This window comes from Mercenaria mercenaria, chromosome 15, assembly GCF_021730395.1.
Source record: "Mercenaria mercenaria strain notata chromosome 15, MADL_Memer_1, whole genome shotgun sequence".
NCBI classification, from domain to species: domain Eukaryota; kingdom Metazoa; phylum Mollusca; class Bivalvia; order Venerida; family Veneridae; genus Mercenaria; species Mercenaria mercenaria.
The window spans coordinates 70,115,719-70,138,601 of record NC_069375.1 but is presented as its reverse complement, the minus strand read 5'-3'; the positions used below and the strand labels follow the sequence as shown (position 1 = coordinate 70,138,601).

Below are 22,883 nucleotides of genomic sequence, written 5' to 3'. Positions count from 1 at the left end.
GACGGACAAGAGCAAATCTATATGCTCCCCCCCAAAGTGGGGGCATAAAAAGGTTAATATCTACCAGCTGGTGAATCTTGAAATGTATCGTAAAGAATCCCTGTTTGTTCTACAAAATCCCAGACTTTAAAAACGTTTTTTGATAATGTCAATTTTATTGCAAAAATGTATTTCACTCTGTAAAATTTGGCCCATGAAAATTTTCGGTTTGTTTGGCGATAAACTTATCAGTACATTGCCTTGTATTAAAAAGAATAATTAAGGAAAGGTCTTGAAACAGACACAGTTGATCAAACAGTAAGATTATTTATAATATTTTCATTTCTGTTTTTTTTTTTTTTTTTATATCAATTGACGTTTAAATTTTATATTGGGTTTGTTGTCATCTTAGTGCAAGTAATGGCACTATAAATTCAAAAACGTCGAAACATTAATCATTGCCAAGGTATATTTAAGTCCACGAATGGATGATCTAATCGGGTAGGCGGGCGGACGGACGGACTCTGCAATAACCATATGAAGATCAAATGAAATTCAGTATATTGATATCCACCGCCGACTCGAATAAAAGTAAAAACTTAAAAAACCATCAACGCATGCTATTTTTTGTCAATAAGAGACCAAAACCCACCGTCTCATTCATTAAAAAGTTAATAGATAAGTCATTAAACCTTTTTTCCAAGTTAGTAGAAAACATGTAAAAATGATCCTGATCAAATTTTTTTCTTCCTTTGTTGTAACAATTACCTAAACAATGACCATAGAAAAACAAGAGGACCATGATGGTCCTGAATCGCTCACCTCTTCCCACATGACCCAGTTTTGAGTATGACGTCGTTTTTTCTATTATCTGACATAGTGACCTAGTTTTTGAGTTCATGTGACCCAGTTTTGAATTTGACCTAGATATTATCAAGATAAAAATTCTGACCAATTTTCATGAAGTTCCATTGAAAAATATGGTCTCTAGAGAGGTCACAAGGTTTTTCTATTTCAAGACCTACTGACCTAGTTTTTGACCGCAGTTGACCCAGTTTCAAACTTGATCTATATATCATCAAGATAAACATTCAGACCAACTTTCATACAGATCCCATGAAAAATATGGCCTTTAGAGAGGTCACAAGGTTTTTCTATTATTTGACCTACTGACCTAGTTTTTGAGGGCACGAGACCTACTTTTGAACTTGACCTAGATATCATCAAGATGAACATTCAGACCAACTTTCATACAGATCCCATGAAAAATATGGCCTCTAGAGAGGTCACAAGGTTTTTCTATTATTTGACCTACTGACCTAGTTTTTGATGGCACGTAACACACTTTCGAACTTGACCCTAGATATAATCAAGGTAAACATTCTGACCAATTTTCATGAAGACCTCATGAAATATATGGCCTCTAGAGAGGTCACAAAGTTTTTCTATTTTTAGACCTACTGACCTAGTTTTTGACCGCACGTGACCCAGTTTCAAACTCGACCTAGATATCATCAAGATGAACATTCAGAACAATTTTCATACAGATCCCATGAAAAATATGGCCTTTAGAGAGGTCACAAGGTTTTTCCATTATTTGACCTACTGACCTAGTTTTTGAAAACACGTGACCCAGTTTCGAATCTGACCTAGATATCATCAAGGTGAACGTTCTGATCAATTATCATGAAGAACTTTTGAAATATATGGCCTCTAGAAAGGTCACAAGGTTTTTCTATTTTTAGACCTACTGACCTAGTTTTTAATGGCACGTGACCCAGTTTCAAACTTAACCTAGATATCATCAAGATGAACATTCTGACCAATTTTCATGAAGATCTTGTGAAATATATGGCCTCTAGAGAGGTCACAAGGTTTTTCTATTTTTAGACCTACTGACCTAGTTTTTGAAGGCACGTGACCCAGTTTCGAATTTGACCTAGATATCATCAAGGTGAACGTTCTGGTCAATTATCATGAAGAACTTTTGAAATATATGGCCTCTAGAAAGGTCACAAGGTTTTTCTATTTTTAGACCTACTGACCTTGTTTTTAATGGCACGTGACCCAGTTTCAAACTTGACCTAGATATTATCAAGATGAACATTCTGACCAATTTTCATGAAGATCTTGTGAAATATATGGCCTCTAGAGAGGTCACAAGGTTTTTCTATTTTTAGACCTACTGACCTAGTTTTTGAAGGCACGTGACCCAGTTTCGACTTGACCTAGATATCATCAAGATGAACATTCTGACCAACTTTCATAAAGATCCCACAAAAAATGTGACCTCTAGAGTGGTCACAAGCAAAAGTTTACGGACGGACGGACGCACGGACGACGGACGCTGCGTGATCACTATGTGACAGGTGAGCTAAAAATGCACCTGAAAATTGGTCTCCATTAAAGTTTCATAAATATACCAGGTTTTGTCATAATTCCTCATTCCTAACTGGGTTATTAAACCCAAATTATTTTTCTATATTCACAATGACTTCGGCCATGCAAGCTTAAGTACTGGTCTCTATGCAAGCTACTTATTTACCAGGTTCGGTATATCTATCTCATTTCCAACTCAATGTGCTTCTTTTCTATTTTTAGATATAGCGATCATGTCCTTGATGCAAATAACCAAAAAATGCAACTACAAACTTTCTAGATACCAAGTCTTGCTGCAGTAACTTGTCTTGTTCCTAACTGAGGTAAATAAACAGAACCATTTTTCAATTTCCAGTAACAGCAACTTTATCTTGATCCCAGAAACATGATGCACCACAGTCTCTAAGAGAGCTACATTTGTACCAACACTGGCAACAGTATCTCATGGTAAAATGGACCCCAATAAAGTAGACTTCACAACGAAATTCTGTGAATTTATATCCCCCGCCCAAAAGGTTGTTTTGTGAATTAGGGGACTATATTTTGAAAGATAATTAAGTAATAACTCTAAAGTTAGTTAAGATATCCTCACACAATTGGCGTTTATGACGTCATTTGCCCATCAATTAATTCTTTGTTTAGCATAATTATAGTCTTTAAAACAGACGAAAATTTTACGCATTATTTAACTTTAAGATGTAAATCACGACAAATTCTTTCTTTTTAATTTGAAAAGTAGAAAAAGTCATTTGAGACCTAAGGAAATACAGGTGAATTTAAGCAATTTCGCTGTTCTGATTTTCGTTGCCATGGGAAAAGGATGGCTACGGTTTTGCTAAATATTGGAATATTTTTTTTAAATTCAATTTTGAAAATTATTTCATTGCCTTAAAGTATTTAAGAAGTCCCCGTACACAACAAAATGAACATAGCAATATCATTGCCCTTTCCTTTAACATTTTCACCATGTTAAATTGAAATATTCTTAATCATGTCTAAAATATGGCTCCAGACTGACGTAAAGACGGCAGAAAATCACTATATATAAACTATATTTAAAGTACCACAATACACTCACTGTTGCCTTATGACTGAAATTTGAAGTAGTTAACACTTTTACCACGTTTTATTGAAATTCTTCAAACAATGTCTATGACATGGCTCCGTACGGAAGGACGGACGGATGAAGACGAACAAAACCAACCCTTTATCCCTTTGCCTTCGACGGGGGGGTCATAACATATGAGAGTTATACAAAATTAAAGGCTTGATACAAAACATAGTTTCAAGTATGAATAAAGTTTCTTACAGAAAACTAAGAAGGGTTTCTTACCTGAGCCAGCAACAAGTGAACAAGGATCTTCTGGTGCGTATTTCCCGAGATTTCCGTGATTTTTACTGTTTATATTATCCAAGAACTGTTGTCTTAGCGTTCCTTTACTCTCTCCTGGATAGAGAATATACATATTTTTTTCATCATGAGATCTCAAGTTGTTCAAAATGATATGAGATATTTCTTAAGGGCCTGGCCATAGAATCTGTTTATATTTTTTCATCATGAAATCTCAAGTTGTTCAAAATAGTATGAAATATCTGTTAACGGCTTACAGGCGCTTGTCACGAACATAGAATCTGCTTATATTTCAATAGCCTGAAATCTCAAGTTTGTTCATTTGAAGTCGCATGAAGTTCACGTCTTATCGGCGCTGGCCACGAGCAAAGAATGTATTCCCGTGCAAGCCGGAGAATGCCGATATTACTTACGGAAAAATACGTGATCAACCGGAAATTACCGATTGTCAGTATGACTCTGAAAAACTTAATTAAACTCTATGTCGTAATTAAACAGATTTCAAGTAACTCTAACAACCTACCTAAGAAATATACATCCATATCTATACATGTCAAAGTTTTGCTGCTTTCTTCCACAAGTATATTGCCAACATCTGTCCCTACGAACGCCGCAACCTTGGTTTCTACGTCATCCCTGTAAGAAAATACAAGGTACAGATACATTTCACTATAATAACGCATTACTGACCTGAAGTACTGACCAAACAAAAAAAATGAAAGGGGCATCAACTGACTACAACAATCATCTTACATTATTTGACGACTGTAAATAAAATCTGAAAAGTAGATCCCTCGGAAGCACCGAGAACAAGACAAACAGTGAAAATTGCAGACTCGGTTTGATTGAGTCTGTTCATGAGCAGTTAGAAAATGCAACACTGCCCACGCCCCATAGCACCGGTTTATGCAGTATTCAATCTTCAAATCTAAACGAGTTGAAATCAATGATCCCGAAGGACCAGAAAATATAACAACAATGAGTTGAAGTCGGGGCAACTTTTTACGGCCGCAACACAGCACTTAACACCCGCTGTTGTGAAGTAAATAAAATCTGGAAAGTAGATCCCTCGGAAGCACCGAGAACAAGGCAAACAGTGAAAATTGCAGACTCGGTTTGATTTAGTAAGCCTAAAAGAGCTCCAGATGTTTTACCTTAACTTACTGAGTTACTGAGCGGAAACCACTTTCAGTCCCGAGGGCACTTTGACCTTGACTTTTGATCTTTATGTACTTATCATAGACACACATTCATGTAGTTTGACGACTGTACGACAGTATTAGCTACTGACTGGAAACTGTTTCCTGTCACAAGGACATCCCGCCTGTTGACCTCCAATTCAACAGAGATCATTTTCTGAACTGAAAAAAAGCTTTCATCTTATGAAGTTTCACAGCCGTATGCAAAAACGTGGGTCCAGTCTCTAGGTTACAGTGACCTAGACGTCTGATCTACAACACGGATGAGAAATGGTCGACTTTTTTAGAGTGCGGACAAGCTTTGTGACAGACACACTGACACACAGACTGGAGTAAATCAATATGTCTCCCACACCACTGTGTGTTGGGAGACATAATCAAACGGACAAAGTAGCTGTTTACAACAAACGTTATATATACATGTACATGTATACCAGTGAACTTACACTGTGTAGCTGGTCTTTGGAAATTTCAAAACTGCTTTAGCAGCCGAAGGTCCGTAGGGTATCAAATTGGCACACGCAATCCTAGGTCCTCCTCCATTAGATGCGTGAACAACAATAGATCGTTTCGCCGCTGTAAATAGATGATAGTGTCCAAAATATGAAGTCATATTTTAGCATAAACAATTTCATACGTTTAGTTTTTCAAATCTTCGATTTATGGAAACAAATATATTACAACAAATAAATTCACCTATTAAGGTGTACTACTAACTCTAGCCTAACTGTGTAGTATTGTATTAATTATTTCCCTTTTATTCACCGAGACGTTCTTATTACGATTGGCCATACGTGTATTTTATTGAATTGATTTCATGTATTATATGTAAGCATGTGATGGAATAGACAATAAACTTTGATAAACTTACTAGCAAAGTTAAATACCGTCTGCAGCACATTTTCAAAATAGGCATAACGTTCAAATTTGGAATTTTCTGGACACACTTTATGTTTCTGCAGATCACATATCATTTATAAATATGTTTTGCGACGGCAGAGACGATATGGTCTGGGTCAGCGGAAAGAAATGAGTCTAAACAGTCACTGATGTGAAAAAATCACGTTTCATTCTCAACTTATTTGTCCTTACATTTCTATGAAATTGATTATTTCTCACAAACTTTAGCATGAATATGTTCATGAGGTACTTCTACACCCCGCTACATTCCCCGATTTGTGAAAAGAATTCTACATGCAGTAACAAAATGACAAAAACGAAAAAAATCACACACCGATCTCGCTTGATTTGTCAACATTGTCGAAATGCCTGCGGTACCGGAAGCGAAGTGCCTTCATTCCTCATCGGCACAGGCGGTGCCGCAGGCACTGTTTAGTACCCGTGAATATAGTGTGCAGCACATCCGCACTCTACGTCATCTCTTAACCCTTAGCCTGCTGCAGGCGAATTTAACAGCCTTTGCAAACAGCTTGGAACCAGATCAGACGCCGATTAAATCGGCGTCTGATCAGGTTCCAAGCTGTTTGCTACTCTGACAATATTTCCTCCAATTTTGGAGCAAATTGAATGAACTTTACAATTTTAGCAGACGACATTTCCAGCAGACGACAATTTATCTAACATGCTAAAGGTTAAACTAGTTTACAAACTTATAACAGATATTTTAATCTCTATGCTTATTTTTTCCCTTTACTTTCATTTTTAACTTTATGTTTATGAATAAAAGTAATAAATAATTCAAATATTTGTTTTAACTGTATCGGCTAAATCTAATAAAAATGTTATTTGATGAATCACTGGAAAGTTATTTATTACTTGTCTGCCCGAAATATTACATGCACTTAACGGTCCCTATAGTTTGACGTTTGAGAGATCAATTTATAGACTCGTCCGCCGAACAGGGAATTATGCTTAATTTACCTCGTCTTAATAATGAACCGTTCCAGTAAAAGTACAAAAACAGCGCTGACCTCGAAACTTAACTATACAGTAACACTACACTTATCTAAAACATTAATCCAAACTGTTAATCGTAGTGAAATGGTTATATAGAGAATATTAGGTTACTGTCTGATAAATTTAAATTTATTAGGCGAGTTGAAGAAAATATATTAGGCGAGGCTCTGCCGAGCCTTATATTTTTTCGTAGACGAGCCTCATAAATTTAAATCTATTCAGACAGTAATCTAATATTCTATTTATCCTACCTGTTCATAAAATTAAGAAAAAGTCGTTGGAAAGAGCAACAGCGTGCAGACTTGACGTCATATAATATGACGTTTGCTAGTGTAGGCCTAATTCAGTTTGTGGAAAATTGAAAAAATGCAAAAACTTTTTTGTTTCTGGGTAAAAACTTTTGATTTTACCACTTATTTTCTTAGTTAGAACATTTCCAATACAATGATAACAGTTTCAATGAAAAATTCGGAAAAAAAAAATTGTTTTCAAAATTTCCGGCTGAAGTACTGTAAAAGTGAAAAATAGCAATAACTTTTGTTTCAGGATAAAAAACATTGATTTGACCACACATTTTCCAAGTTCAGACATTTCCAATACAATGGTGATGATTTAAATGCAAAATTTTGATAAAATAAGTGATTTCAGAAGTTCCCGCAAAAGTGGTATCTTGACACTGACTAGATAAAGCAAAGTTTATTAGGCAGGCTGATATTGCGCTATATCTTATATGAGGGTAGGATAAAAAACGCTTCATGATTTTTATTCAACGTATGTTTTTCTTCTATTTATGCTGCTCTACTTTCGGGAAAAAAACGAAGGAATACTAACCAACATAGTGCATTTGCGACCAGTATCAGCGCAGCCTGGTCAGGATCCATCCTGTTTGCTAACGGTTTCTCTACTTGTAATAGGCTTTGCTGGTCTGGATCCATGCCGGTCGCAAATGCACTATGCTGGTTTTCTGATGGTGCGGCTCAAACATTTAGAACTTCGTTTTAATATGAATAGAAAACTTTAGACATTATGTTTACATGTACATAATTATATTCATTCAAAAATGTTCCTTTTAGGAAATCATGACCCGAAAATTATATTGCAAATCATGAGAAAGGATACTAAACTGTCTAAGCTCGCCGACTCTCACTCTGTACAAAGCCAAATATAATTTTAAAGAAAAAAACTTGCTTATTTTTCTTTAAGGTTATGGACCCGTAATGATAATCAGCAATTTATGTGACAATACGGAATATCCCGATACAACTTCGGCATTTTCCCGCTGCTAATGTAGCATATATGAGCAGCCAAACGGAGAATGCCGAAGTCCTATTCGGAAAACACGTAATCGCACGGAAATAACCGATGTTCATTACGGATCCATTACCTTAACGACATATAGTGACTGTTCAATGTTTAATGGTGAAAGACGCCCAAAGGAGCCCCTCCGCGTATCGATTTAAGCATACGCGGCGGCCACCTAGGTATAACCACCGACCATCCATAAACTAACTGTGTGGCTTCCTCGCATAATAACCCAAACAGTATTGAGGTACTAGTGATTCGAAGACACGAAGACAAGACTATAACCACTCGGCCACGGACGCTTATATAGTTAAATTTATTAAGTATAAACTGTATCAATGTATAAATACCAGCATATTTTCCTTCAAGATTGAGGTTGACGTCTGTGTAGAACCTTTTACCCCCTCCAATGTCATACTGACCCACTTTGCTGGATTGATCTCCAACCTCGCAGCGTAATTGGTTGCCCATACCGCATTCACTGTAGCCACTCCCCTACAACAGAAGGTATGGCGTCATAAAAAGGGTGTTGAATTTACAGAAAATATATACTCATTCTAGGTAGTGTCTCGCAAAAGGCAGTGGCTACGATTACGGTACCGTAATCCTAGCCTCCGATTCTAGGATTACGGAAGTTCCGTATTCCTAGACAATCCTATAAGGATAGGCTAGGATTATGGAAGTATTTAAGAGGCATCATATACATGCTAAGACATGCATAAATAATGTTGTGAACTTACTTTTTCACTCAAGTAACAGAAACGAAATACAAAAATTTCGCCCGATTCTATATGCGCGGAAATCTAAAGTGATAGGCAAAATCAAATCATAAATAAAATTTTAAGTAATGAATATTTTTAAAAATATTTTTGAGCTATTATTAAATATATATACAATTCTTCCTTTGTCTGCCAATTTTCAAAAAAAAAAAAAAAAAAAAAATATATATATATATATATATATATATATATATATATATATATACACTGTGGTTTTTGACAAAAGTATGTATACATGTATACGGGTGTTGATTTCGCCTGTTTCTTTAAGATTATACTATCCCGAAATGGCTGATCGATAACACGAAATAAAAGGGCAGGCATGAAAAAAACACGCTATTTTAGTTTATAATAACATTTATGCATGTCCTAACATAAATTTGATGCCTCTTAAATACTTTCCTAATCATAGCCTATCCTTATAGATGTGTCTAAGAATACGGAACTTCCATAATCCTAGAATCGGAGGCTACGATTACGGTACCGTAATCGTTGCCACTGCCCTCGCAAAAAGTGCAGTTTTGGGGGAAAATACTTTTTAGTGAAGGAACGCCAATTCCATTCGTGAAAAGGTGAAACACAAAATGTCCTATTTACGGGTGTTTAAAATGCTGTTGGTCTTTTTTTCGGCAGGTGATACCGATTCAACGAATTTTTTTTATATATTTTTACGCATAATAATTATACAGGTGTCTTGTCGTTTTATTAATACATTTAATGTCGGGTAAACTGTTACAATACTTCCAATTTACGCAAGTATGCACATTTAAATTGTGTAGCATTAAATAAGGTCAGACATAAAAAATTGTTTGTTTAATGTAACGCCTCGAAATTTTAGTAAAGGCAGATAACTGTATTTAGGTACTAGTTGACGAATAATGACAATCGGTAAATTCCGTACGATAACATATTCTTGTATGGCGTTTCGACATTCTTAGGTAAATTCCGTACGATTACGTATTCTTGTATGGCGTTTCGGCATTTAATTCCATACGATTACATATTCTTATATGGCGTTTCGGCATTCTTCGGTAAATTTCGTACGATTAGATATTCTTGTATGGCGTTTCGGCATTCTTCGGTAAATTCCGTACGATTACGTATTCTTGTAGGGCGTTTCGGCATTCTTCGGTAAATTCCGTACGATTACATATTCTTGTATGGCGTTTCGGCATTCTTCGGTAAATTCCGTACGATTACGTATTCTTGTATGGCGTTTCGGCATTAAATTCCGTACGATTACATATTCTTGTATGGCGTGTCGGCACTCTTCGGTAAATTTCGTACGATTACACATTCTTGTAGGGTGTTTCGACATTCTTCGGTAAATTCCGTACGATTACATATTCCTGTAGGGCGTTTCGGAATTCTTCGGTGAATTCCGTACGATTACGTATTCTTGTAGGGCGTTTCGGCATTAAATTCCGTACGATTACATATTCTTGTAAGGCGTTTCGGCATTCATCGATAAATTCCGTACGATTACGTATTCTTGTAGGGTGTTTCGACATTCTTCGGTAAATTCCGTACGATTACGTATTCTTATAGGGTGTTTCGACATTCTTCGGTAAATTCCATGCGATTACGTATTCTTGTATGGCGTTTCGGCATTCTTCGGTAAATTCCGTCTTCTTGTATGGTGTTTCGACGTTCTTCGGTAAATTCCGTACGATTACGTATTCTTGTATGGTGTTTCGGCATTCTTCGGACAATAATGTAGCTCGTCCGAGCACCTGCCTTTCCGTTCGTAACGGAGAATGCCGAAATCGTATATGGAGAATATGTTATCGAACGAAAATTTCCGATTGTCATTGCGGATTCACTACCTTAAGGTATTCGATCCACAAATAGGTAACATTTCGATACCTGGTGACCCTTTGTTTTTTTTTTTTATCATCTGAAAGTTTTTTGTGTCTGATGAGCAAGAATTAAATAAGATGACCATGAATAATATGTTAGAATCATTACAGTCATATTTTTTTTTGTCTGCGAAATGCTAAACCTTACACTGTAATGACTGGATTGCTGTTTAAATATTACCAAAGACTATACTCAGTAAAGTAAAAATAATAAAAATTCTTTTGCGTTTTTGCATTGTATTTTATATTTTCTTTTTCAGTAGACAATCTTTCAAATGATACCAAAATTATATGAGCTTACCAGGCATCAATATTTTATATATTTATAGCACTGTTATATAGAACTTGCTTATTTGTGGATTGGATACCTTAATTAAAGGAAAATTAAGATAATGTACAAGATGTATATCCGTTTGCATGAAATCCCAATTACAGCTCAGCTCTCTTTTAATAATTAATGAAAATTCTGTTACAACTAGTGCGGCTTAACCTAAATATTTTAGGTCCCGTATAGAAAAAAATGGCATGTTTATGACTTTCCTTACTGTGATAATTATGTGAATATGATACAAAATATATCGCTGATAGAGATACGGTTAATCAAATTTCATTGTGAAAATATAAAAACTTGAAAGATAAGATCAAATAGAAAGCCGAAACCTATTGTTAACTCTTGCTTCGTCATTATTGCTTATAAAAAATAACTATTTAACATTTTTGCGCTTAAATAGGTTGCAATACAATATCATTTCACTTGCGGAATGAATTTTACACACTTTTTATGCTAATTACCCGCGGTATTTTTTCGTGTTGTGCATTTGAAAATGAAAGTAGGGTGGTTATTCGGTAGACACCTTTTAAAACTTTGAAATACGTGGGTCATCTCTGTACGATATTCTATCCCGTGAAAAATAAAGGCTCGGGTACCCTGGTCAAACAACAGGATGTAAATACACAGATCACGGTTATAAAATTTTGATAAATGAACGTTTGCAGTCGCATTGTTTTGTTGTTTCCGTGCAGAAACATTTTATGCGCATGGACAATTCCAAACTTGATAAAACAATTCAGATCCCGATTCCGTTTAAGTTTCAACAACATGTGAGATCGTATATGAATAACATCTGTAAAGTAGATCCCTTATCTCTTACAAGCTCGAGAACAAGGCAAACAATTAAAATTGCAGACTGTTTGATTGAGCCTGTTCATGACCAGTAATGGAAAATACAACACTGCCCACGCCCCCACCCCCGCCACCCCGCTAGCATCGGCTTAAGCAGTATTCAATCTTCAAATCTAAATGAGTCGTAATTAAGTTCCCTGCCTTACAAGGAGCGATATGCGTACCTCACATCCGCACAAAAATCCACAGTAGCGTTATGCGTAATCTTCTTGCGTATGGAACTATCCAGAGGCGTTATGCGTACACTTTTTTCCGCATAGAGATTCACGATAACGTTATGCGGACCCTTCATTCCACATACAGTGTGCAGGTAACATTAAAGAATTACTAGCCTTTTTTTCTTAAATGACCTATAAAGTATAAACCACCAAGTAGGTGTCATATGTATCTTCTCTCTTTCGTACCGTCCCACGTCGTATTGAACCATCGTACTTAATGATACAATTTTACGCTATTGCCGATCACCTTACATGATTTCACGTAATCTCAGCAGACATAAACTAGATTCCTGCACAATTTGCATACGGACAAGATATTCAGAAAACTGACAATTCATTAGCTATTCAAATTTGGATTTCTATAATAGTATTTCTTCTCTCAACTGTAATGTGATAATACCGAAAAGATAATTTATGCGTCAACTTAAGTGTCTGATTACATGGATAACAAATTCTATGAATTCTGGCTATTCAAAAAAACTTCCTGTTTCAGAACGTAATTTATGATTTATGCATCTGCATTTACAAAGAGCATAAGATCATATGAAAAAAAAAATGTTGAAGGACATTTCAAAAACAAAATCTTTATAAATGCGATAACTGCAACATTTATCAGAGTTATTTTAGTGCACCTCTACAGTTTTGAAAAAGGTTGTCTTCTAACCTGGAGTTAAACAACTTTCTTAAACAATGTTGGTGAAAAAACTTGCGAATCTAACTAAAAAAATGACGAACCAAGGTTATTCAATGTTTTCTTATCACACCGAATCCAATTTAAACTCACATTTTCACGAGTATATAAGCATAAAAGATGTTTTATACAATTTATTACAAATCTTATAATTTTTGGTATCACTAATTAAGAATAGGACTATGAATTTGCAGGGACGAAGGCTTTATACAAAGACCGCCATAAATCATACAGTTTGTTGGGCTCTGTTTAAGATTAAAGGCAGAGACCTCCAGATTTTGGCTAGAATATGTGATTTTGTTTCTAAACTATCTTAAAATGGCAAATCAAGAAAAACAAGAGGACCATAATGGTCCTGAATCGCTCACCTGTCTCCACATGACCCAACTTTCATGAAGATCCGTTGAAAAATATGGCTTCTAGAGAGGTCACAAGGTTTTTCTATTACTTGACCTAATGACCTAGTTTTTGATGGCACGTGACCCAGTTTTGAACTTTATCTAGATATCATCAAGGTGAACATTCAGACAAATTTTCATGAAGTTCCATTGAAAAATATGGCCTCTAGAGTGGTCAAAAGGTTTTTCTATTTTTAGACCTACTGACCTAGTTTTTGACCGCAGCTGACCCAGTTTCGAACTTGACCTAGATATCATCAAGATGAATACTCAGACCAACTTTCATACAGATCCCATGGAAAATATGGCCTCTAGAGGTCACAATTTTTTTATTATTTGACCTAATGACCTAGTTTTTGATGACACGTGACCCAGTTTCAAACTTGACCTAGATATCATCAAGGTGAACATTCTGACCAATTTTCATGAAGATCCATTGAAAAGTATGGCCTCTAGAGAGGTCACAAGGTTCTTCTATTTTTAGACCTACTGACCTAGTTTTTGATCGCACGTGACCCAGTTTCGAACTTGACCTAGATATCATCAAGATGAACATTCAGAACAACTTTCATACAGATCCCATGAAAGACATGGCCTCTAGAGAGGTCACAAGGTTTTTCTATTATTTGACCTACTGACCTAGTTTTTAAAGGCACGTAACCCAGTTTCAAACTTGACCTAGATATCATCAAGGTGAACATTCTGACTAATTTTAATGAAGATCCATTGAAAAGTACGGCCTCTAGAGAGGTCAAAAGGTTTTTCTATTTTTAGACCTGCTGACCTAGTTTTTGACCGCAGTTGACCCAGTTTCGAACTTGACCTTGATATCATTAAGATAAACATTCAAACCATTTTTCATACAGATCCCATGAAAAACATGGCTTCATGAGAGGTCACAAGGTTTTTCTATTATTTGACCTACTGACCTAGTTTTTGATGGCACGTGACCCAGTTTCGGACTTGACCTAGATGTCATCAAGGTAAACATTCTGACAAATTTTCATGAAGATTTCGACCGCATGTGACCCAGTTTCGAACTTGACCTAGATATCATCAAGATGAACATCCTGACCAACTTTTATAAAGATCCCATGAAAAATGTGACCTCTAGAGTGGTCACAAGCAAAAGATTACGGACGGACGGACGCACGCACGGACGGAAGGACGACGGACGCCACGCGATCACAAAAGCTCACCTTGTCACTTTGTGACAGGTGAGCTAAAAACTGCCCGCGTGGGGAATTGAACACGGGCCGCTGAGGCAATTGAAGTTTTCCGCAGTCTTTACCAATACCACCATGGAGGATTACGTCTTCAACGCGTTAAATATATATATTTATAGTTAAGGGAGTTTACCTTTTTCGATTTTCATTGTAAAAATTAGTTAAAACAACTAATTTTCATGTGTTTCCGTATCAGTAATTAAGTTTCAAAGCTTTCTTAAGAAACAAAATATTAATTTCTTCAAACCTATTTTTGTCGTACGCTCTGGAGGCTAGTGCCTTTAAGAACAAGTTTGAAATCTATCAACATTTCCTTTGCTCTAATATATGGAATAATGGAGCTAACCAAAGTGGAATAAACTTGTATGCGTGTAAATTTCAAGTACCAGTTCACGAGCCCTTTTGATAATAGAAAACATAGATTTTCTAGTGCATGTTTTTGTCATATCGTATCTACCATTATAAGAGAATTGTACAATGACCAACAAGCTCTATAACATTATCTAATCCAAAATCTGGATTTTTTTCTTAAATCTCTTTTATTCTAATACTAGTTTTGGCAGAAATAACTTGTAGACTCCAACTTTTACATTAACGAGTGACCGAGTATTGCAGTGGCAATACAGAAGTCCACTATCCGTGGAAAACTTTGTTAGTGTTCGTCCCTTGTGGTTGTTGGCAACAGTGTTAGGACTAAAATTCCTCAAGGCAATTAGGAGCGAAGAAACAAAAACTATTTTTACTTAAATTTCAATTGTGACCTTGACTTACAAGCATTGATGATGTACGCGACACATTGTCTCATCATGGGGAACATTTGTGTGCAGTACTAATATAACCTATTAATGCACATCATAAAAGTTATGGAGCAGAAATAATTTTACTTGACCTTGGCCTTTGGCCGACAACAATGTGTCATGTGCGCGACACACAGTCTAATCATGGGAAACATTCCTTGTAGTGATAAAAATCCTGCAATGCAATTTAAAGATGTGGAGTGGAGCAAATGTTTACATGACCTTAATCGGTGACCTTGTCCTTTAACCGACAATTATAGATCATGTGCCGACACATTGTCTCATCATGGCGAAGATTTGTGTGTAGCACTAAGATAATCCGTCAATGCATATAAAAGTTAAGAAGCAGAAAGAAATACTTGACCTTCAATAGTGACCTTGAACTTTGACCTACAAGCATGAGTCATATACGTGCATAATCTACATATTGCCCCCTTTTTACATACCAAGTTTGATGAAGCTAGCTTGAATACTTTTTGACAGACGTACTGACAGACGACGGAAATCATTCCTTTACTCCGCTCTGGTGTTCCATCGGTTGGGGACTAACTAGACGCATAGCATTCAATTAATGTAAATTAATGTAATTAATGGTCACTTTCAGCTTGAATAACAGTATCTTCAGCGAATAAAAGCATAAAAAGTCCAAGAAAAACATCTATATCAAAGCATAAAAAGTCCAAGAAAAACATCTATATCATCATCACTTAACATTGTGTAAAAACATTTAATATCAGCCGACGTATGAAACTTCTTGGGGGTGTTATTCGGATGTGAACTTTCTACGGCCACAGACACGCCAATCGAGCAGACCCAAGGGCATCATCACGAAAATGTTATAATCAACAGATGACAGATAACATGTCACATATTAATCGAAAGTATACCTTACCAATACTTGATATATCACATATTAATCGGAAGCAATAAACTTTATCAATGCCTATTAAAAGATCAATATGTGTGGTTCTTGCATAAGTATTGAGTGGGTGGGTGGGGGGGGGGGTCTTTTTACTGCTATTAATTCTTCGTAAATCGCTGTGCGAAGTGGATTTATGTGCGGGCTGCAAACTTTTTTCTTCTCGAGAGTTGTGTCGGCAGAAAATGATTTTAAATACAACGATTTTATGACCGCAATTTCTATGAGGAAAACACCCTCACATACGACTTTTTTATTCACACTTTTCCAAAACTTTCCAAAACTAACGAGTCTGGTTTCGAATCCGTACCGTCGGTTCTGGCACCAAATGATTACTATCTGGCTTCTGCTATGCTAAAGATAAATGGGAACCTCTCCGGCTGCAACGAGAAACATGCCTGTTTCCTCTTTTAGAGTTTTTGTTATCACAGATTTTACATGCACAGGAAAAATTAGTATCTAAATACTTACCATGCCGACCATATAGGGATTATAGTGGGGTCCACAGCTTGCACAATCCGAGCTCTTTCTGTTCTCGTGCACGTGCCAGTTATGGCCTGTGGTCATCATTGTTTGGTCACTTGAATTATGCAGATTTACGACGATCATGGTATTGCTCAGGTCTCCATTCTCATATATATACTGGCTCTGAAAAAATACATATATAATAAAAACCACCTGGTCTGAAATACGTAAACAGATTCCAAAAAAGAAATATGTAGGTGTGTTGAAGGCTTTTTGATTGTTTTAAAAACAATGACACCATTACTTCGTTTGCCGTCAGATTCAAACTTTTTAACAAGACTTTCTAAAAGGGTTTCTCTTTCTATTGTCTCTATATATCAATGCAGGTTGATTAACTGATATCTGGTATATTACTATATTTAAAATATTATAATAATGTGTATTCAGACATGGAGATAACTTCTGATGATGTTCAAATTTTGTATAAGTATACCCCTTTTCTTCTCAAAACACGTTTTAACCCGAACCTGGGTTTAGTTAAAATATGACTGTCTCGATATCGAGAGTAAGAACTACATAAAACCACCCAGTGACGACTTACAGTAACAGTTGAAAGCCATTTGAAACACATTGATGATTTATGAATAACTATTGCAGGGTAATATTTTAAGTTTTAGAAAGCACAGGACGCTCGCATTTAAATGACCTGCTTAATGATATTAAATCATGATAAAAATTTTAAAAAATAATAATACAGACGCATTTCTCTTATGTCATAAAATTCATTTTGGAAAAGAAATTAATTTGATATTGAAATACAAGTAGTGAAGTACTCGTTTACAATATTTCAATCTGAAAATAATACACGGCCAACACTACGTTCTCATCTCGCATGGTTTTGATGATAATATCTAACGTGATAAAAAAATTATATCATTTTGAATACAATCGTTAGAGCAGGGATATATCAGTAAAAATAACACACACTTTTTCAGTATTGTCGAGTATGCAGACAAAACCATGGATTCGAATGTTGTGACAATGAGTATAGGAGCCAGTAACGGGATGCTGCTGTGCCATTGGTCAATTTCAAAACTGTGTATAGAAACAACCAATCAGACACTGATATTTTGAGACTGGTTTCCAAACGGTCTCGCCCCAGACTGTGGTGACACTTTTTTTATCTTTTGGATTTTGTTTTCAAATTTTAGCGCCAAATATGTGATTTTTTTCCTTTTGTACCTTACATATAGAGGTCACTAGCGCAGAGGTTTTAACTGTGTCGAGTGACATAAGACATAATAAAATTTCTGTATTTCATAGCACATTCTCTAATCACAGCCCCGGGCTTGTGTCTATCTTTAGAATGACCTGATAAAACCCAGGTTTATGGTTAAAGAATCCGGACAAACACTGTGAGAGATGTGTGTTATTTACAGAGAGGACATCATCCCCATCCTATAAACAAAATTCCGACAATTACAAAATACGCTTTAAGTTACGAGACTTGAACTCATCTCGCAATTTTTGCACTTTTTCATTTATTCGCGAAAGGTTGAATTCACCACGATCTGAAATTTAAAACAAAAAATGCATTTAGGTTATAGGTTTTAATTTACGCGGGATAGAATCTTGAATTCACCACGCTCTGAAATTTAAAACAAAAAATACATTTAGGTTATAGGTTTTAATTTACGCGGGATAGAACCTTGGCTAAAATGAAGCTTACAGGTTACAGTAGATACCAGTAATGGGGTGTTTACACGCAATGCGATCCTCCCACACCGTGCTATTTGCATTTAATGACAGGAAGAAATAACAAAATTGTAATAAAACACGATATTATTGACGTTAAAATTATAAAATACTTTCCACAACTTTAATTATCTGTAGTAAATAATGTGTCCGTTTCTTAAATATGAATGAAGATATTTAGGGTCTTCTGCGTTTTGTAATATCTTTACTGTGTGAAAAGAAAAGACTAAGTGAAAAAAAAAATCAACTAAATTAAGATACGGAAAGCTGAACATATAGTCTAACAAATTTTTATTTAAGATATTTCTGAAGTATCACGATCAATCAGAATCAAGTCTAGTCAAAATTGCAAACCTTGGAAAGTGGCTGCTGCAGTGTATTAACAATAAACAATACTCTCTCAAAATCCCCCTTTTTTGACGACAAAGTCAAATCTTATCGTGATTTCATTCATATTTTTAATGTTAGTTTGATACAAACTATGGCTGTAATATCTTATAGTAAGAATAAAGGGCGATAAATCAATAGGGAAAACACGAGAGTTATGGTTCTTGCACATGACATAATCATTTCTTGCTAATCATTGGTGCAAAGTTTTTTTAAATCCATCCATGAATGACAAAGTTTGAGACCAAACAGGAAATCAGGATTGGCATTCAATAAGGATAATAGTCAAAAACGTAGGATATGTTAGTTGATCAGCAGTGCAAAGTTATTTTCGGTATCTGTTCACGATCGGCACGAACGACAAAATTACAGACTTAAAACAGACCGGACACGAAATCGGGATGAACGAGCGAACGGACGCTTCAAATACTTTATGCCGATAAAAGGGGGTGGGGCATAAAAACTTCGTCCCAAAACAGGTGAAACAAACAGTAACTTAAAATTGCACTTCGTATTCTTAAACTCCCATCCTTATCAAAACCTAAATTAACCCAATGACCTTATGTTCAACCTAAACCTTGACTTTTCGACAATTGGGCCTTTGGACTAGTGATCCTTTGAACTACTTTTTCGATCTGTGATCAATGCATGCTTAACTTTTGACTATAAGGTCTACTGAACTTAGCCAGATCTCCAACCATGTTTACTTCCGATCTAGCAGACATTTGGATGGGCGAGCTTGTGGATTTGATGGCCTTCCGACTACTTGACATTTGAACACGCCCAGACGGTTAACTCAATTGTTACACAGCGAGTGCGCAAGGCATATTTTTCGATATTTAGTGTGCGCTAACCTGAAAATTATGACCCTATATGCCACAGACAACCAATGTCAAAATATTGTCAGTAAATAAACTACGTACCAACATTATGTAACCTGTGATCTCTCCTTCGAATACCGCCTTCTGCTGTACCAGCTTAATTCCTGGTGTAGTATCGACAATGTTTCCGCAAGCCCAACGCGTCGCTCCTTCATCGTTCTTGTGAATAACAATAGATCGTCCGACGATACTGTACGGTCCTTCCATTGGTAAATTCATATCTAGGACGTTCGTAGAATACGAGGCCCCGCTAAGTGGATCATATTTCCCGCTCAAATCGCCAATTTCATACTCGTCTTGTGTTCCCTTAGCTGGACCCGGATACGGACTTTGGAAAGGGTTCAGATGTCCGCCTACGTCAGAGCTTTGACAAACTTGTGAGGTAGGTGTGTTGACATCGGTAGGGTATTGGTGTACATGGTAACCCGCCACCATTGAATTTAGTCCCGACAAAGATACACTAACTTTTGTCATACATGACAGAATATCAATACAATCTTGCACAAAAGAAATAGTTCCAGTTGGGCTACTCTGACCTTCTGCAGACGACCATTCGGATACTGTGGCTTCCCTTCTGACCTTTTCCATGACATTTGCACACGATAACCTTCCGCCACCAGAATTTGCTTCATGGATCACTATCGACTTACCAACAACAGACTGAGGCCCCGATAAAGGCAGCTGCATATCCGAAAAGAAATATTTCAGTTTTCTATTGTCTACAGCGGAGCGAATATTTAATTTACCATGTTTTCCAGATAAGTCTCCAAGTTCACACCGGAAAGGATTTCCAGGGTTGCACATACTGGCATAATCACCATCTAAGAAAACAGAATACGGGTTATAGTGTGGCCCTGCGGACTGACAGCGTTGTGTAGGCGATAACATGTCATCACCCATTGCTTTCTCGTGCACGTGCCAATTGTGATTAACAGTTGCTGACATGGTTGAGCTCGAGTAGTCCAGTTCTGCGTAGATCTGTGTCTCTGCAAACCACTTATTCTTGGGTTGCCTTAATATCATGTATCCTATTACAGGGTAAGTGAATCTAGCGTATGCTGTTACCATAGGAATATCGTCTGCGGGCCAGATAGTCGAACATATCCAGCGAGGGCCACCTGCGGCGTCTTTATGAATAACTAAACTACGTCCTATTATCGTATTTTCCCCAAACAATTGCAAATTAGGGTCAGTCATATTTTTAACATATCTATTCATGGTTGCCATACTGCCAAATTTTCCACTCAAGTCCCCGACTTCGTACTTATCAGGTGTTGTTGTGGCGGAATCAGGGTAAAGGCCAAATACCGAGACATTAAATGGGTTGAAATGTCCGCCTACATTTTCTGAACTACACATGACTTCACTTTGGTTAATCTGGAGTGGCACGGGCCATTCGTGCACGTGATAGCCGCCACCACGCGTTATAAGATTTTCTATATTAACATTAATGTTAACCGGATCGAGAGGCGACTTCTGATGAAAAGATACACTTCCTGTTACATTGTCATTACTAAACTTTGAGATGGCCCCCATGCGAGGATATTGCACAATATTTGCACATGCGTAGTAATCTGATCCGTTCATAAAGACCAGTGTCTTACCTATAATTGAGTTTTCGCCACTTAGTGGCAGTCTTAAATCGCCGTAAAATGCTTTCGTTTTTCCAGACATTTGCATAGTAATGTCTCCATGTTTGGCACTAAGGTCGCCAATCTTACAGTTCGTATGATCATCGGTCGAACATCCGCTTCCGGTAGCACCATCCGGATTATAAAGATCTTTTATTGTACTACCACACCTGTTATTTATGTCGGTTGTTGCGTCCACGTCCATCTTCACCATCCCGCTGTTGATTTGCCACGAAAGCGGACTTTGAGGTTTTGACTCGCCGACGAAATATAAGTCTAAATATATAAAGGTATCGGCAGTTTCGGAGTTATCTTGCTGTCTGAATATCACCTTGCCGCCAATCCCTGACGGTAAATTAGCAAAAGCTGTGATATAGTCGGCGTCTGCTTCGACTGTAGCGCATGTTATCAAGTTATTTACGGATGATTTGATGGCGAAAGAACGACCTAAAAAAAATAGAAAATAAGGGTAGCTTCATAAATAAATTTATAGGGAATATGGAGAACAGCGATAGAGAAAGAAAAAGTTTCAGTTTTCAACTAAGAATAACCATACAGATATTGCCTTTTCTGATGAGGAAGCAGCTGCCTATGTGTAGAGAGTGAGATTTCTAAAGGTGAATTTGTGAAAACGATTATTTATTTTTTTTATTTTCGACTTGAGATATTGGTGCCGTTCAATTTGTATTGAAAATCTGAAATGCTGCATTTGCTGTAATACACCTTTTTATATCTGTCTGAGCGGTGCAATTTTCGCGTACTAATAATCAAAATGTCAAATCTCTAATAATACTGTGTGGAACAAACGAATCAATAGGATTAAAAGAATTTACACTTTTCTATACCGACATTAATACTCGACAGAGCCTCGCATTTTATTACTTTTTTAAAACTTATTTCATAAATTTAGAATTTAGAATTTAAAATAACGCATGAAAATCCTTTATCCCTGTAAACATGAAGTCATTGGGCCAACGACGGAAAACCGTCAAAGGATAATCGTTGTTGGGCCACTGTTGGCCCAACAATGATTAATAAGTATTGTAAATACAGCTGTTGGGCCAACGTTGAACCAACTTTAAATTTCAGTCAAAGATATCTCTGCATTGGCCCGATATTGATTTTCAGGGAAAGACTTATACAGAGAAAACATCGTTGGCCCAACGTTGGGCCAACGTTGGTCCATTAGAAGTAATGATATAATAATCATATATTTTACAGGTCACTGTTTTATCACAAACCCCCACAGGTATACACAGGTTGTGTAGCTGTAACATGCAATATTTAATTAATTATTAAACACTTTTCTGCACCAATTCGTAATCAGTTAAATTTGGGCTAATTAAACTAAAAACTTATCTGCAGCCGTAATGATATTTTGAACTATTTCAAATCTACTACCTTGAAAAAATTATGAAAAAGGTATTGAAAAAAAAAGCTTTACTAACTCTGTAACAAATATCTAATTTTATACAATCATAAAATGTTTACAATAAATCTGTTGAATATTCCAGAACATGAACTCTCGTTAACCCGAGTTATGTAAGAAATCCCAGAAAATGTGGTT

The 22,883-nt window shown here is 36.4% G+C and overlaps 1 protein-coding gene across 2 annotated transcripts in view; it reads right to left on the bottom strand.

Moving 5' to 3' along the window:
* The window catches only part of LOC123557821 (uncharacterized), a 51,109-nt gene that overhangs the window by 7,460 nt on the left and 20,766 nt on the right, over positions 1 to 22,883 (bottom strand). For both annotated transcript variants that reach the window (XM_045349538.2, XM_053525613.1), the window contains exons 4-9: positions 19,728 to 21,763; positions 16,669 to 16,845; positions 8,478 to 8,622; positions 5,355 to 5,484; positions 4,233 to 4,345; positions 3,692 to 3,805 (exon numbers count right to left, since the gene is read on the bottom strand). In XM_045349538.2, coding sequence (XP_045205473.2) covers positions 3,692 to 3,805; positions 4,233 to 4,345; positions 5,355 to 5,484; positions 8,478 to 8,622; positions 16,669 to 16,845; positions 19,728 to 21,763 — 2,715 coding nt within the window. The remainder of the gene's footprint in view (positions 1 to 3,691; positions 3,806 to 4,232; positions 4,346 to 5,354; positions 5,485 to 8,477; positions 8,623 to 16,668; positions 16,846 to 19,727; positions 21,764 to 22,883) is intronic.